The 18004-nt window shown below is 42.6% G+C and overlaps 1 protein-coding gene across 2 annotated transcripts in view; it reads left to right on the plus strand.

Moving 5' to 3' along the window:
• Window positions 1-16622: 16622 nt before the first annotated feature.
• Window positions 16623-18004, plus strand: part of LOC144820246 (NXPE family member 3-like) — a 146152-nt gene continuing 144770 nt past the window's right edge. The window contains exon 1 of one of the 2 annotated variants that reach the window (XM_078677856.1): window positions 16623-16899. In XM_078677856.1, the coding sequence (XP_078533982.1) occupies window positions 16828-16899 (72 nt within the window). In that variant the 5' untranslated portion in view covers window positions 16623-16827. Of the gene's footprint in view, window positions 17046-18004 lie in introns of both variants that reach the window. The other variant, XM_078677879.1, reaches the window with a different exon arrangement.

Raw genomic sequence — 18004 nt, forward strand, 5'->3', positions numbered from 1 at the left:
GCATTTGTAATTCCAAATTACAATATCCTAATATTTGACAAATACCACAACCAACAAACAAACCATGGTATTATAATATATTACAAAAAAAACACATATTACAACCAGTATTCACAACACAACAGCAAATTAATATCTTACGATTTACTAAACAAATAAAAAACAATGACTACCTATTTTTAATTATATACAAGCCACCAAAAGTACAGATTCACATACTATTGCAAATATTAACAAGCATATTAAACAATTATCCACATCATAAATATATAATAATGGGTGATCTCAATATTGATTTGCAAACAACAACACACAATCAAAATATATTAATAAATTACATGTTAACAAACTCTAACTGTATTCAGAAAATAAACACACTTACAACAGACTACAATTCTTTATTAGATCATATATTTACAAATGCAAATATAGAACATTATGGAACATTAGAGTCATATTACAGTGATCATAAACCAATATGGACAGCTATTTGATTTATATGCATTATAATGTACAAGTATCCTATGTAACAGCCCCAAAATGTTTCCTTAAATATTAAAATGACTACATTTTTTTTGACAGATGATTGATTTCTCTTCAAGAATTGAAAGACAGCAAACAAGATGAAACAAAGCCATACCAAAAGGCAATTCGTGTAAATATCATTCACTGTTTAGGAAAAACATACTATTGAAATGCAAAACAGGAAAATAAAGTGATGTACCATATGGCACTAGCAGATCAAAGCACATCTATCAAAGCTACTTGCTATACTGAACACTATCATGCTCAAACTAAAGAAGGACATGGCTTGCTAATTCGCAATTACCTTATCAAGAATGATACTTTAATTATGACCAAACAAACAAAAATCTCAAGAATGCCACCAATTGAAATAACTGAAGATATTATTCAAGAAGCTATAAATATTTTGCAGCCACCACCGCCACCAGTGTCTCCGATAAAGACAGTGAGGGAAGTGAATGTAAAGACACTATTAAGCGTCTCCGGAACAATAACTGAGGTAAGCTCCATTTTTTTACTTTGCATTTCTATTACGGCATTAACTGTAGCAACATATTATGTATAGAAATGAAAAAATGTCTATAATTGCATGTATATAAAATAGTTATATATACAAATAAATGAATGCATAATAATAACGAATGTGTTTTGCAACACAAATTGTCACTTAAATGAATTTTACAAAAGGTTCAACATAGGCTGTTCATAGTAACAAATTTCTTTATTAGCCATTTTGTAAATGCAGCATTACTAACTTAAGTAGCACTAGCATACAAATATACCAATTATGTTACCTACATACTATAATGGAGCAAACGTGCATACAAAATATTACAAGTAAGTAAACTTACGTACTAGCTGAAAAATTAGAAAACATAGTAACTACTGTATAATTAATGTAATACCAAATTAAATGTATTACACATTATTGCAAACATGCTTAATAACACTCATAGAAGGTAAGTAAACATTTTTTTTAATAAAAACATGTTTGCATTTTGTTTAGAAAAAATGTACATATTTTACTATACCATAAAAGCATTATTACTAAAAATAAAAAACAATTAGGTGTCTACACAATATTCCTCTACTATCCTTCACTAAAAAACCCACTCAAAGGCCCCACAATGAAGACCGCATACCTTTCATTAGCCACATTGCCACCCCAAAAACTTTTAATATTAGCCATTACAATATAGCTGCCAGGATTTAATAGACACAAACCGCATTATTTAATTAAAATGTTACATAAAGTGACACATATTTGTCTAACATCATTTCCATGAATATTTTTGGCATTGTATGTTAACAGATGCACTTTGAGGATTGTACAACTTTATCTACTTACAAGACTAACAAACACATGTTATTTTACAGGAAGAACCATCCAAAAATATATTCGTTGGAGGTCAGGAAACGACATTAAAAAGTATCACCCTTAAAGATACAACTGACTCTGTCAAAATTACCTTATGGAGGGAAGCAGCTGACTTCCCAATACGAATTGGACAATATATACATTTATCTCACCTAACAGTACACACATTTAATATAGAAAAGATTTTGAACACAACTCGACATACTAAGATACAAGTAAGTAATTTTTTTTATTAATATTACTATAAGGATAAAATTACAAATTGAATAAATAATAAAACAGCATCTTTGCAGGTAGTACAACCACCACAAGAAAACCTTCAGATAACAATTTATGGATTAGAAAACATGCAACAGGAAACAAGCATTATAACGGTGCAAGTTAATGGAACAGAACATTTTCAATCCATGGAAATTAATAATATCACATTGATGGACTTCTTAAATATAAGAGATGATATTGAGGACTTTTTCATCCTACTGGTGGCCGGGTATGGATCTGCAGATTGAGAGAGTGATCAGAGAATGTGTGATTTGCAGCATGTGTGATAAATCTAAGATAGTGAGAGTCCAACCCATGGTCATTAGAGATCTTCCAAGTGGACCCTGGAAGGAAATTTCCTTTGATATTCTGGGACCCATTCACTCCAATGGGCAACAAGTTTTCATTTTTGTCTTACTAGACTTGTTTTCAAGATGGCCAGAAGTCCACTTTACGTCTAGTATGGAGACCAACGGTGTTGTGAAATTTCTTGAATCTATTTTTGCTAGAGAAGGATACCCGGAGTCCATTCTTACAGATAATGGAGTACAATTAGTTTCAAGGGAGATTGAGACATTCTTGAAAAACCATGGTATCAAGCACAAGAAATGCTTCCTTTATCACCCAGAACCAACAGAATGGTGGAAAGGTTTAACAAAGTTCTTAAAGAAACCATTTCTTGGGCTAAGAGTCCTGGTCTTAATTGGAAAGAACAAGTGCTTAAAAAAGTGGAGAGCTACAGGCTAACTCCAAATAGTTCTACGGGTAAATCTCCATTTGTTCTTTTTAAGGGAAAATCCCCCTGTAAACTGCTGGAACCATCTTGGGTGAGGGATTTTGAAGATAGTATCAACGTTTCTTCACATGATAATGGGGCCAGTCAATGGTGTGAAAAAGATATGGGGTGGCGTGTAAAAGACTAAAATAAATGTTTAAATAAAAAAATACATTTGGACTCAAAACATTCTACTAAAGAAACTCATGTAAAGACTTGGTTGTCATCAAGCTTCCTGGTTCTAAAGTAAAATTTTCTAAACCTATTAAGGTTATTAAGGTTTTCAAAAATGCAGTGAGAACTCTAGATCACAGAATCTGGAATTTAAATAGAGTTTGTATTTTCTCTGGTTCTATTCCATCTCAAAAACCTATGTCTAGCACAAACAATAAGTGTCAGTCTTTATCTCCACGTTGCTCTTCCAGAGCTAGCAAGAAGCCGTATTACTTGAAGGACTATGCATCTTGATTCACATGCATATTTTCATCACATTTTATTGTAGTATTTTGCATTATTTTTTTTGTTATTTTTACTTATCTTTAATTAGTTGTTATCTTTTCTTTCTACCTTTTATATTTTTGTGTTAAAGATGAAAGGTGTGTAGTATTCTTGATGAGATCAGTGACATCACAATAGTGGTTCTAAGCTAGCCTAGAGCTTTAGAATGTATCCTTTGAAATGGACATGAAGCTGTTACCTGACTGGGCTGTGGCTTGGATGTGTCTCTCTTTCCTTGGAATAAACCTAACAACTCATCAACCTTAACATGTGTCCTGCCTAATTCTTCATCTGAACATGGATCTTACAGAAGAGCTTCGGACAGAGGGAAGAAAGGGAGCGAAGTTGGAGGCAAGGGGTAGGCAGGAGATGGAGATAGGGGTTTGGGTCGGAGAATTAGACCAAACAATGTTGGGTAATAGTTGCTATAGGAATATTGCTTAGGGGCGGGGGTGTTAGGGTGGAATATGTTTGAAGTATGATCTGTATATAAATATGTATTGAATTGACTACCTGTCCAATAAAGCGGCCTTTTACCCCAAATTTGGGACTTGGACATGCTTATTGCCCGATGAGGCACCTTGTGTTTTAAGAATCTGAAAAACAGATTTTGAACGAGACTGCTACATACGCAGCAATCTACCCTCAATGATTACGAGCAGGGCATGCCACGCAAGATTGCACGCCTTAAAGGAAGCAGAAGGCAAATACACTGAAGAAGGGTAAAGCCAGGGCACGAGTCCAGGGTACACAAGTGTGGGCGGCGTCCACCCACTATTTTCACAGCGTGGACGCCGTCCACCCTGCCAAGAAGTTGGGCCCCACTAAATAATGTGCCAAACTCGTCCCGGTGTAATTTGCTAACACCGGAACATTTTCAGCAGCGCCTGCACGTTGTCTGCTTTCCATCTGCAACAAGCAACAACGTGCAGGCAGGGACAGGCTTTCTGTTATATCTAGGTATTTACCTTATATCTTCCCTGTTTCTCTGCCTCTGCTGTTCACCAGTGTGAGTGGAATGTTAGTGTGAATGTGATGTCACTGGAATGTTTGGTATGCTGTGAGTGGACTGTCAGTTGGATCCTGGGCTGAGCAGCAGAGAGGATGCTCCTGGTGGGGCTTTGAATACTTATATACTGGAAAACCTATCTAACCATCTAAGAAGAATAAACTTATCATCTGTAACCTATCCACGTCTTCTGGAATTCCTTACCAGGATGTAACATAAATTTGGCGACGAGGTTGGATCAAAACTACGCGTGAGGACTTTCTTCAAGCTTTTTAAAGGTACTTTTATTCATGATTTTACTCAAAACGAACCTACTTAAGGATTTTACGCCCTCCCGCCCCACCAGTGTCCATATTTCACCGGACAGCCCGCGGACAAGGCGTAGATTTCCTGTTACCGGCTTCTTCCTGCCTAAGTCCTTCTGCCTGCTTCAAACAGGACATATGCCTCCTGTACCTAATTATTCCTGCCTGATTGCTACTACCTGCTTCTGACGGGGCACATGTTTTCTGCTACCTGCTTCTTCCTCCTGATAATTGCTACCTGCCTCTGATAAGGTGTATCGCTGATGCTACCTGTTTCCTTCTGCCTGATTACGCTGCCAGCTTCTGACTGGATGTATCTTTCCTGCTCCATATTTCTTTCTGCCCAAATCCTGCTGCCTTTGACACCTTACTGACATTTGTCACGTGGAGTTTATTTACATATTCCAATTTGGCAGAATTTTGTTTTAAATTATCTTCAGCTGCACAAGATTTACAAGCCTGCTGATTTAAAATCCCACTCTGCTTTACTTGATTAAGAAGCTTGCTGTGTTTGATAAATAAACCCACTGTTTTGAAAACCTGTTGCCTATTGAGTTACAGCCGGCAAGGTTAACCCAAACTCCTGTGTTAAGTGAAGACAGCACATGATTTATTAGCTTGCTGATTCATAAGCCTGGAAAGCCTGCATTTTGAAATATGCGATGTTACAAGTGACACTTTTCATCGTTATCAACATCTTCGGCAGGCAAAGCTTTTATCGTGTTGTCTTTCTGTGAGCATATGGGAATTGAATTTGTTCACGAACTTATGGCAATTTTTATTATTTATTATTATATATTGGCTTTCAACTTGCCTTTCTTACATGGCACTTCAACCGTCATCTGGCCATTCAAATGCAGCTCGAGTACAATCAGCGCTTCCTCGCGCTTCGAATCTCCGTCTTGCTTCAAAGCAGCTGCGTGTCAACAATTTCTGCACGGTGACGCCGAGAGCCATCTGACGCAGCGTCACTGTACGCGTCTACATTTTGTGAGTGGACTGTTTTCCTGGTTACTTCTTCGTGAAGCTGGATGATCAGTTAAGTGTTTTGTGCGCACTTATTTCTTCTATGTATGCCCTGACAGACTTTGTACTGAGATACGCTATCCAGCCTACATTGCTGCATATTATGACTGTCAGGCATTTTCGATAATTTCCTGTTTCACTCCGGTGTCTTGTTGCTGATTTATTATTGGAGTTATCCTGTAAGTACTTTCAACGCGGTGACGCGCACACCTTATAAATGTGACTTTCAATTATAATTTCCTTGGAGCCATGTTGTGAAGTATTTCGAGGTATTATTATTATTATTTTCTCTACAACCTTATTGCCCTTGGACTAGAGACGCTTTTCAATTTTACCTGGTTATTTCACCTTTAGCGTTGATTTTCAGGTCATACAGGGTACACATGCAACCTGTTTATTTTTGCTCTTTGCATTTTCTTTCCAGTTACGTTTGTTTTTTTCATTCTTACATTTATTTAATGATACCAGTGTTGATGCTCAATTTTACGGTAGTATTGCCATTAATTCTGATGCATTTGTTAATGTATTTTTGCTTGGCATGCAGGTTTTCTACATTTTCTATTCTGTATTTTATATGGAGCATTTCTCCTCTTTCCTCTGTTCTGTACATTATTTGTATTTACAGTGCCCTTATAATATTGTGCACAGGTTTTGCGTGTGGTCTAATTTGAGACGTGTCTGTATCTTCTTTGCTGTGTAGTTCAGTTCACGCAGATTGCACTTTTCCTGGAGCAATTTTTCTTGTACCTTTGATGTTTTCATGATGATACTTACAGTGTTTTTTCCATTTAGTGCGCAGGTTTTCATTTATGGTCTAACTTGAGGTGTGACTGAATTTCTTTGCAGTGTTGTTCAGTTTTCCCAGATCGTATTTTTCCTGCAGTTTGATGAGTGGTCTAACTTGAGGCGTGACTGAACTTCTTTGATGAGTTGTTCAGTTTACCCAGATCGCATTTTTTTCCGGGAGCATTTTGTTCCTCTGATTCCTGACATGAGTACTTGATATTTCTGTTTAAATATTATTTTGCACGCAGGTTTATTTATGTGGTCTAATTGAGGTGCAACTGAATTTTCTTTGCTGTCTAGTTCAGTTTCCCAGATCGCACTTTCCCTGCATTTTCTCTTGTGATCTATTTTAGGTGTGACTGTACTCTCATCTTTGGTATGGTACGGTTTACGCAGATCGCAGACCTTTTCTACGTGTCTTTTGGTTGATGTGTTAGGTGTACGTCACCTATTTTCTTTCTTTACTTTCATTTCTTCCTTGTTCCCTTTTTCCTGTTGCTGTGTTCAGTGGCTCCATACTTTTCGCTAGCCTGGCCAGTTGGTGTAGTTGTGGTATTCACACTTGTGCGTTACTTCTTGTTCATCTTCGTGGTATTATTACTTCTTGCTTATGTAATTTTTTCAGTTTGCTTTTCTGTTTTGATTTTTTCCTTCCTCTTGAAACTTCTTACTTCAATTTTCTCTGCTAAGGAAGGAGATGTGTGTGTGTCTTATTTGTCATACTGTTCTCACTTTGCATTTTATTACGTGTTCTTCCTTCATTGCTTATTATTATGTCACATTTCACCTTGCTTATTTCTAGTATGTTTTTCATACTTATGTGTGTTTACAATCTTTCTACTGCAACGTTTTATTGAATATACTGTGATGTTATTGCAATGTTGCTATTTACATTTGCTTTCTCTTTGTTCATTTTGTAAAGAGGGAAGGTGTGTTATATCTAGGTATTTACCTTACATCTTCCCTGTTTCTCTGCCTCTGCTGTTCAGCCAGTGTGAGTGGAATGTTAGTGTGAATGTGATGTCACTGGAATGTTTGGTATGCTGTGAGTGGACTGTCAGTTGGATCCTGGGCTGAACAGCAGAGAGGATGCTCCTGGTGGGGCTTTGATTACTTATATACTGGAAAACCTATCTAACCATCTAAGAAGAATAAACTTATCATCTGTAACCTATCCAAGTCTTCTGGAATTCCTTACCAGGATGTAACACTTTCTCATGTCTGACTCCTGCTTGGCCCATAACAAAGGCCGAATCTGAGGGGTCATCAAGCCTCCTTTTGTTCGAGTCTCTTGGCTGTAAGCAGTCAGGAGCCTCACACCTAAGTGCAGTTGAGGGGAAACAAAGGCTCACACATTGTTAGCATTTCGCACATACTTAAGACTGGCAGCTTTTCACTTTGTTCAGGCTCTGTTTAGGAGATATGATTGTGCTGTAAGAATTTCAGATGTGTTGGTCTTTCCCACTATTTACACAAAATAAATAGCATTTATATAGTACTTACTACCCCTGAGGAGGCGTTGTAATAATTTAACTATCACTATTTTTTTCTTGTAAACCACTATGAGTAGAGTACGTTTACACTAACAAAAGGCACCATTGTATTCTGTGTTGCTTAGAAAAGTATGAATCTTCTGCCTAGATCAGGAGGGTTTCCCTGTATACTTAAATTGTGTTCCAATGTACTCATGATAGACATGTAAAACATGAATGCGAGGGCTTAAGATCTGATGTCACTTCTTATGATGCCACTTGCTGTGATATCACGCTCCGTGATGTCATGTGCCACTGATGTCACTTGCATACTGATTAACTAGGTTAGTGCCCCATTTTTTTTTTAGGACTTGTGCCCTCGGTAGACCACATACGCTTCACCCCTCCCTATCGAGAATCTAAAAAAGTATAAGGCGCGAGGGAGCCATACCAAGAGTCAGTCAGTCGCAGTGAAAACGTCACCTTTCACTAAGTGGTAATATGTCAGGGGGTACGCTCATGGGCTTAATTCAGGCCCCTGTGGCACAGGGTGTCCCTCAATGATTCGTCATGTACCCCCCACCCATCAGGGGTAGGGGAGCTCATTCAGTCCAAGGCCAATGAATGTCGGCGAGATATGGGAAACTCAGTGACTGCCATCATATTCCGCAGAGGGGAGGAGGCGACATCTTGTGTTGCACCACTGGCAACGCTGCCTCAACAAACGCCCTAGAAGAGCACCAAATGAATTCAAGCACCTTAGGCAGCAGCCACGGCTCGTGCAGGGGGTTACGCCGGGCGGGGACGTCCGGCAGAGGAGGGGCAGGGTGGGGGGTTGTAAAATTCGGGATATGGACAATGTCAGGTACGTACCGAAAAGAAAGAAAATCGAATTTCATTGCGCGCGCTGCATCACATTTGGCGATGTAGCGCGGGTAACAATTTTTTTCCCCCCGGTACTTACCTGACATCATCCATAACCCGCATTTTACAACCCCCCACCCTGTCCCTCCTCTGCCTGGCGTCACTGCCCGGCGTAACGCCCTGCACGAGCCGTGGATGTTAGGCAGACAGAGGTACACCGTCAGTCTTTCTTACAATGTCAATGGGCAAAATGGGTTCTGGCCTAGGGCCCCAATCTTTCAAGGGGCCCCCTGATAGAGCCTGCTCAGTTCTGCAGAGAGTATTGCCCCAATCACCTTGAACAGTTCTTAAACTGATTTTTTTAAATACTACCTTCCTTTAATGTGTTTTTAATGTGGGTGATGTGTGAGAGTCTATTACAAACACTTTGCAGAGAAATGTATTTAGCCCTCAATATTAGATATAAACTCATTTAGAATTTGGACCAGTGCGCCTGTGCATGGTCAGTGACCTGGTCAAAGAGACACGAAAGAGCTGAACCTAAATCAGAAATTTAAAGCTGTTCTGAACAGGGGCCCCCAAAATCCTTAAGGTGTCCCTGAGCACACGTCACCCATTTTCCTTAAATGAAGCTCTTCTAATTGAACGACTTTTTGCACAACGGCACCACAACCCGTGCAAGCACCAGGTCTCCCACTTTCAATGTCACTGCCTTTACTCCTTAACTGACTGAAATTCTGTTGATGAGTTGTAAATGGCTTATACTACATAGATGCTGTGACCGATGGAGCAAACCAGAGACCTTCTACCAGGTAACCAAAAATGCTAACTGATACAATTAACCAGCAATGAAAATATATTCATGCCATTAGATGACACCTCTTCTTTTTTGGGCTGTGGGTTCTCCAAGCAAGTACTCCAGCACAAGCTCCCACAGGTGAGGAGTATTATGGTTCACTTCATGACATCATATGATCCCGCCACGAATAAGAGTGCATTTGTATCCTCCAGTTTTATGTAGCGCAAACTCAACTCGAAGGTATCAGAGCATTTTACATGAGCACCAGTTGCATTACAGATGGGCACGGGGAGGTTAAGAGATTTGCCCAGAATCACAGGATGTTTGAGTCTCGAGCCGGACTTGAACCTCAGTCCCCAGCTTAAAAGTCGCAGCACTAGCGGTTAAGCCACATTCTCTCATTGAACCACTGTTATCCAAACCTCTCACTTCAGGGCATTCTGGAGTGTACCATGTTAAGTTGAACTTTCCAACAGTTGACAGAGCCCACAAGTTTTAAACTAACGTATTACATATCTCATGGTACAGAATAGCTTCAAGCCTGGCAAACACTAACGAGTCAACACAATCAATATGTCTCCTTTCTTCTGCGTATCATCTTCCTGGTTACCTGGTTTCCTCTACAACCTAGCAATGTACCCAATTAGCATGCAACTCACCAGCTTCCTCAATACCTCCATCTCCACAGCAACCTTCCCAGACAGAAGGAAAGACTCAGGCGTCAGACCACCTCTAAAGAAAGCCTTTGCAGACCCCGCAATATAAAAAATGATCATCCAATCTTCCTGCTCCTCAACCCTGCCAAAGTAACCAGCAGCTCACCAAATTCCTGGATCAAAGCCACCTGCACAAAGCTTCACAATCAGGATTCCATGCCATGCACAGCAGAGACACCGTGCTGATCGCCGCCACAGATGACATCAGAAAACTCCTCCACCATGGAGAAACTGCAGCCCTGATCCTCCTTGACTTTGCCATGGCGTTCAGCACGGTCTCCCACAACACCCTCATTGACAGACACTACAGCAAAGGCATACAGAAAGATGCCCTCAAGTTGAGTGCCTCCCTCCTTACAGGACGCACACTGAGCATCCTACTGCTTACCTTCACCTTCGCACCCAAATACATCATATGTGGCGTACCCCAAGGATAATCCATCAGCCACACCTTGTCCAACATCTATATGACCCCCCCAGCAGACGTCGTCAGATCCCACGGACTCAACATCATCACATATGTAGATGACACTCAACTGATATTCTCGCTCACCGACGACCCCTCTAACTCCAAATCCAACTTGCACAATGCCTTGACCAACATAACTAAAAGGATGCAAGACAACTGCCTCAAACTCAATTCCAACAAAACGGAAGTGCTGAACTTCAGGAAGAACACCTCCACATGGGACCACAACTGGTGGTCTACAAAACTCAGAGCTTCACACACACCAACCAACTATGCATGCAACCTAGGCATCATCCTCGACAGTCAACTGACCATGAAACGGCAAGTCAATGCAGTCGCCTCCCCCTGCTTCCACACACTTTGCATGCTCTGCAGAATCTTCAGATGGATCCCAACCAGCACCAGAAAGACATTCACTAAGGGCCTTTGTCACCAGCCACCTCGACTACGCCAACACACTCTATGCAGGCATCTCCACCTAGCTCTTCAGAAGACTCCTGACCATACAGAACTCTGCAGACAGGCTCATCCTGGACCACCCCAAACGAACCCACATCACCCCCCACCTGAGAGACCTCCACGGGCTCCCCATCCAGAAGAGATGCCAGTTCAAGATCCTCATGCACAGCTACAAAGCCCGCCATGACCGACGACCTGCCTACCACAACCAGTGAGTGAACTTCAACCAACCCTTGAGACACCTGTGCTCTACTTCAATCACCCTCGTATACACCCCCTGCATTAGTCGCAGCTGTAGTGGTGGCCGCTCCTTCTCCTACATCTCTGCCAAGACCTGGAATGACCTTGCTCTCCAGCTCGGTAAAGCCCGCTCACTGGCAGACTTGAGTAAGAGACTCAAGACAGGGCTCTTCAATGGGGATGCAGCTCCCAGATACCCCTCAGGTGACAGTGTTTAACTTTTCAAATGCTGATTGACTGACTGGTTATTGCCAGGATCCAGTCTCAGTCACACTGTGCTAAGGAGGACGGCCATTTCCAAATTCTTTCTTGAACCCTTGATGAAATTTATAAAGTCAGTCTTCTCAAGCACCCTTTTCCCCAGTAGCATGACCGTCACAATACCTATGCTTAATTGAACCAGAGGTAAAGTTCTTATCTGACAGCGGCCAGAGTATGGGCCCACAAACAGGAAAGCCATGGCATTCAGGGGACTGACCCAAAGTCAACTGTAGCCCCCACATCCATGACCCAGTGTACTTCACTCTTCTGAGTGCCCACATCTCTTTGACCACCAACAACAGCATTTGCAGCCGTAGAGAAACCAAACATTCAGTTCAAAGCCTGAAATACTATACGCAAAAATGAATATCCCACTCAACCTGTAGTTCTATAGTAGCCCAAAGTGCATAGTGGACTGACCAAAAACAAATTCACACAATTTATAATTAATACAGTTACATGCTTTCTGTTTTTGCATATTTGTATTTATTTTATCTATTGGTGAGTATATATTTCTGTGCTTATTTTCTATCATCTAGAGAACAAGTTATCTGTTGGGATGGATGTCAGTCGGAGGAATTTTTTCTTCCGGGAGGAGTCCCCCAGGGCTCCGCATTATCCCCCACTCTTTTCAACATCTACGTTGCCCCATTGGCAAAATTAATAAAAAGTCTTGCCTTCACGCTGGTGTCATATGCCGATGAGACTCAGCTGATAGTGTCTTTAACTCAGGAGGCGGATGTCATGGCAGTGGAATTTTCCAAGTGCACCACGGCTTTGATGACCTGGATGAACTCAAACTTTTTAAAACTAAATACTGATAAAAACAGAAGTACTAGAGTTTGGTCATAAAGCCTTGATCTGGAATCAGCATTGGTGGCCATCTTCAGCTGGGGTCTGCCCTGTACCAGTAAATAAACCCAGGAATCTTAGCTTTATGTTTGACAAAGAACTGAACTGAGCTGCTCAGATTAATCAAGTATCATCCACCTGTTTTTTTATGTTGAAACGCCTGAGAAAGATCCTCCCGTTTATTCCTCTTTTATTAATGAAAACAGTGATAATTGCCACAATTCTCTCCAGAATTGATTATGGCAATGCTCTGTACTTAGGAGCTGATGCGGCACAATTGGTTAAACTGCAATCAATTCAGAATGCGGCAACCAGAGTGTTGCTTAATTTACTGAAATATCACCCTACATCACACGCGTTAAAAAAACTCCATTGCCTCCCTGTACGGCGTCGCATTGAGTTTAAATTAGTCTGCCTGGTTCATAAAGCCTTGTTTGGTGGAGGGGCAGAGGATGTGCAGTCCCTGTTTTCCCGATACATACCAATGCGTGCTCTGAGGTCTGCCACTCTTGGGTTAGTCAAACTTCCCAAGATAAAAAGAGCAAGATGGGAAGGAAAAATGTTTTCCTTCCAAGCAGCTAAGCTATGGAATTCTATTCCAGTTCACTTGAGAATGGTAACTAATCGACTGCTGTTCAGGAAGGAAATTAAAACCTGGCTTTTTACTCAGCGTTAAATCCGCTATGCATGGTGTCTGTTCACTTTTTTTCAGCGCCAAGATGCCTCTGCAGTAGTGCGCTCTACAAATATCTTCATTCATTCATTCCTATCCAGAAACAAAAAAATCCTGCAAAAACTCATATTTTCCATTAAAAGTTTTTGAAATACACAATACTGCAATGCTGTTAAATATAGATTATATTTTCTCCCCATCCCTCAAACCACTCGCTCACACATTCACAACAGACACATCTTCTCATACGTACCACGTGTACCAATCCCAGCCACACTCCACATACACCAGAAAGTGTAAAGGGGAATGAATCTTGTTATGTCAGCCCTTGTTCTGCAGCAGGGCAGGATCTGTCCTTAAAGCAGTCAACGCACGTTTCGGTGGGTAAGCAATATGCCTAATCCACCGTCTTCAGGACCACACAGTAAACTATATGTGCTATGGGTGGCAAATGGGGGATTATCTAAAATGGAGTATATGGCAAAAATGGCGGTCAGAACCACAAACTGTTAAATCTCCTTATTTATTTATTTTATAAAGAATACAGTCACAACCACTGTTACAGGGTTAGCCAAGAATGGATAATAGTCGTTTATACATTTGTGTATATCTAGCTAGCCCCAATTGTTAGTTTTTTTGAGAGCGAAAAAGATGTAACAGGGAAAGGACATAAAAGATTTGTGGTGAAACAGAAAAGGAATAGGACAGGCATGGAGAGAGGTGCAGTCTCTGTACATTACATTGGCATCAGCTATACATACTGCATTACATCTGACCCACTTTCAGGATGTTGGAGCCCGCGTGTAGGCCCTTTATATGATAACATTCCATTGTTAGAACCCTTGGTATAATGACCAAGAGCCAGAAATGAAGAAGTGATAAAATAGGAATGTGACACTAAAGACATGTCCGCAGTGTGTTGTGCGTTGCCGTAGACTTGAAATGTAAATGTAAATGTGTTGTATTTGTAAAGCACACAGCTGCCCACGCAACGGGGCGTCCCGGCGCGGCACTCATACCGCTGTGGAACCCTTCCTGGCTTTTCCCTGTGAAATGTCCACTCCTGAGCACCCCCAAGGTGAAGCCAGGCCTCCCAGCGCTGTTGGGGCCGTTGTGGAGAATAAGTAAGCTATTGCCCAGAGTCACAGAGTGGGACCCATGATTAGACTAGGCACCGAGGCGAGAATTATCAGGTCCGAGGAAATTGAGCCCAAGACCCGCCGAGGCGGGAATTGAACCCTGGTCCCGGGCTAGACCTCTGCATCAGGGTCTGCCGCTCTAACCATTGAGCCACACTCCTCCACAAATACAGCCTGAGCATTGACGTAGGAATTGAAACCTCCCCGTTAGTGGTGTAATGATGACCCACCTCCAGAAAGGGATGAGGCCTCCCCCTCCCAAGTCTCACATATCTTGCAGATATTCCCTGGCCTTGGACTTAATGGGGGTGGGGGGTGTGAAGTTTTGGGGGCTCCCCTGTGCCTCAGGCCTGCAGGGGCCCTTGTTACACTCCTCATCGCTGTTTGTTAATGGTGGCCCATCTGCTTTGGGAGGATGCAAGCTCTTGAGTGTTGCCCATTTGAAAAGAAACCTCCACCAATCTACCATGGTAATATCTTGTGCATTGCTATATCACGGCAGTCGACATCCAATGCAGACACACAAGGCACAGGCACAAGTTTACCTTTCCATCTATCATTACCTCTCACATAGAGGTCCCTTGACTCTGTATGTGCACACCCATCCATCGCTGGGCCTACACTATGATTCCATCGATGCTACTGGGCTCGCTTAAGGCCTACACGTGAGTTTTGCGCTTCCGATGCGTCACTTTTTGTGACGCATCGGCGGCGTAAAACATGCCTCCTGATGCATACTATTTACAAAGCATCTAAGCATCTAAGCTTAGATGCGTCACTTTGTAAACCCCTGCGCTACATTATACCTGCGTCAGGTACAATGTATGCAGAGGGGGCGTTCCCCCGCAAAAAGCCTCGTAATAGTGACGCAGTGAAATCTATGAGATTTCACTGCGTCACTTTTAGGACGCTGTTGCGTCAAAATCTTGCGCCTGCCTCACAGCAGGCGTAAGACTGACGCAAGCTCGTTCACATGGGGCTTGCCCCATGTGAAAGGACGCATTGCTGGAGTTGCGTCACTTTTGTGACACGCTCCAGCAATGCGTCACTTTTGCGCCTACAGATAGGTCAGGAATACTGACGTATTCGTAACTCCTTGCGACATGATGCGTCATATTATAAATATGATGCATCAATCATGTCGCAGGGAGAGCGCAGTGAAAAGTGACGCATCGCTGTTTTCACGCAGCGATGCGTCACTTTTCATAAATGAGGCCCATTGGGTTTAAGGTGCACAGGAACAGCCTTTCCTTTCCTGATTTTTTGTCTTTGTGCTGTATCCATCTTTAAGGAATTGTGCACTGTTGAGAAGAAGAAAAACAAACATCGGCATAGCCAATAGGTCTGGGACCTGCTGCATAACTAAATACTTATAAGGTCCCAAAGGTGGGACCTATTGGCTTTGCCAATGCTTGTTGTCTTTCTTGCTCTGCTGAAAGTCTGATGAGGAGAAACAAGTGCTGGTTGCCACAAGTGAGTGCCAGTGTGCCCCGCCCGCAGCCACCTGCTCAAATTAAGCACTGGCCCTGATGGAACAATACGTCTGCTAATTGTTCGATTAGAAGTAATAAACATCAAGGGACCGCGACATCCCAGGAGAGGCCCCAGCTTGGGTTCCAGTCACACACTGAAGGCGCTATAACTATGGGTCACACACTACATTAGCGCCTCTGTAGATCTGTGCGCGCCTGCAGCTGTGTGCAGCCCCCTCAGGTGCTGCAGCTACCCACCTCTCACCCCCCAGGAATAAAACAAAGGCCTGCAGCTGCCCCCACCTCTGCACAGCGTACATAGCGCTGAAACAAGAGAGGGGCACAGCCTGCGGGCCGCTCGTGGCGTCCCACACTCACTCACTGACCAGCTTTCGACTGGAGAGTCGAAATGTGGGACATTCGTCGTCCTGGCCCAGCTGAGTACGGCCAACATGAGTGACATCCCTCAAATGAGGGAGAAACCCCCAAAAACCGGAAGGGTGGGGCACCCTCTTCTGAGCGCTGGTGTTGTGGAACTTACGTGGACTGCAACTGATTAATATGAGTGCAGTGCACTGAGTGTCGGAACAAAGGGCACTCCCTCTGCCCGGCCTCCTTTCATCCCGTTTTCAGCCTGACTGGTGACATCCCAGTCACACCGTGAGGCGCCTGGAGGCGGAGCGCTGCATGCGAGCGCTTGGACTCTGTCCCAGCCGAGCCCGGTCAAGGGACAGCTGAGACCTCTTCGTGCACCAGTGTCCACAGCCCCAGCTGGGACTGCCTGGCACTACCCTCCGAGGCAGCGGCTTGTGCATGTGGGGTGCCAGGGGGCGCCCTGATGCGGCCTCATGGCGCTCTCCGTGGCGCGGAAGTTCTATCTCTTTGCTGCTCTGGTGACAGCTGGGTTCTTCTTCGCTGAGGTGAGTCTGGAACCTGCAGACCCCTCTGCCCTGTGCCAGTCCGCCCTTCCACTGCCCCCACGTGACACCCCGACCCCACGCCCTCTCCAGCTGCACTTTATTTTTTTATTTAATGCGATTTTAAATAGCGCGAACATTACCCTAAGGTGTCAGAGCGCTTTACAAAAGAACCAGTTGCAATACATATGGATTTAGGATTACATGACTTACATAAAAGATACAAACAGAAAAAAATGCAAATGTACAAGTTGTAAAGTCACACAGGAAAAAGATACAAATAGAAAAAAAATCAAATGTACAAGTTGTAAAGTCACACAGGGAAGAGATACAAGTAGAAAACATTTCAAATGTACGAGTTGTAAAGTCACACAGGGAAGATACAAATAGAAAAAATTGCAAATATACAAGTTGTAAAGCCACTCGAGGAAGAGATACAAATGGATAAACTCTAAGAGTCACATAGGAATAGTAGAGAGTACAAAGGTCTACTACATATACTAGTGGATAGAGTTATCTCTATATACATATATATACAAATAGTAAATTTGCTCAGGATTACATTTACCAGAGATTAGGCTTGGACAAGTATATATCACATATTTACAGAGTTAACGGGGAAATAAAAAGAAAATAAAAAAGGGGTAGAGAGCGATAGGTGGGGGAGAAGAGTCGGAGGCTGAGATTGGTGAAAGGAGAGAAGGGGACCTGAGGGGGAGAAAGAGATAAAGCAGTCCAGCAAAAGAAGCACTCCGCATTGCTCATTTATGCGTCTACGCCAGGCTTCTTCAACGAGTAGCTCCAGGGCCACTGGAATGATCTGGCAGTAGAGGGGCAAATTATGCAGCAGCGTTGTGTCGATTATGCGGCACGAAAATGCAAATTATGCGTCATGATGCGGCACATTTTGTTTATAGTATTACTTCATTATGTTGTACTTTTTAAACTTGTTAACACTGTCTGGGCATTGGGTGTACTTCATTAGTACTTGTTTAACCCCTTCACTGCGGTGGCTATTCCGCCGCAGTGCTAAGGGGGCGGGGCAGAAATGCGGCGGGAGCATGCTGGTGACGGAACCGCTCCGTCACCAGCGTCGGTTGGGCTGTGC

The sequence above is a fragment of the Lissotriton helveticus genome, chromosome 1_1 (genome assembly GCF_964261635.1).
Source record: "Lissotriton helveticus chromosome 1_1, aLisHel1.1, whole genome shotgun sequence".
NCBI lineage: Eukaryota > Metazoa > Chordata > Amphibia > Caudata > Salamandridae > Lissotriton > Lissotriton helveticus.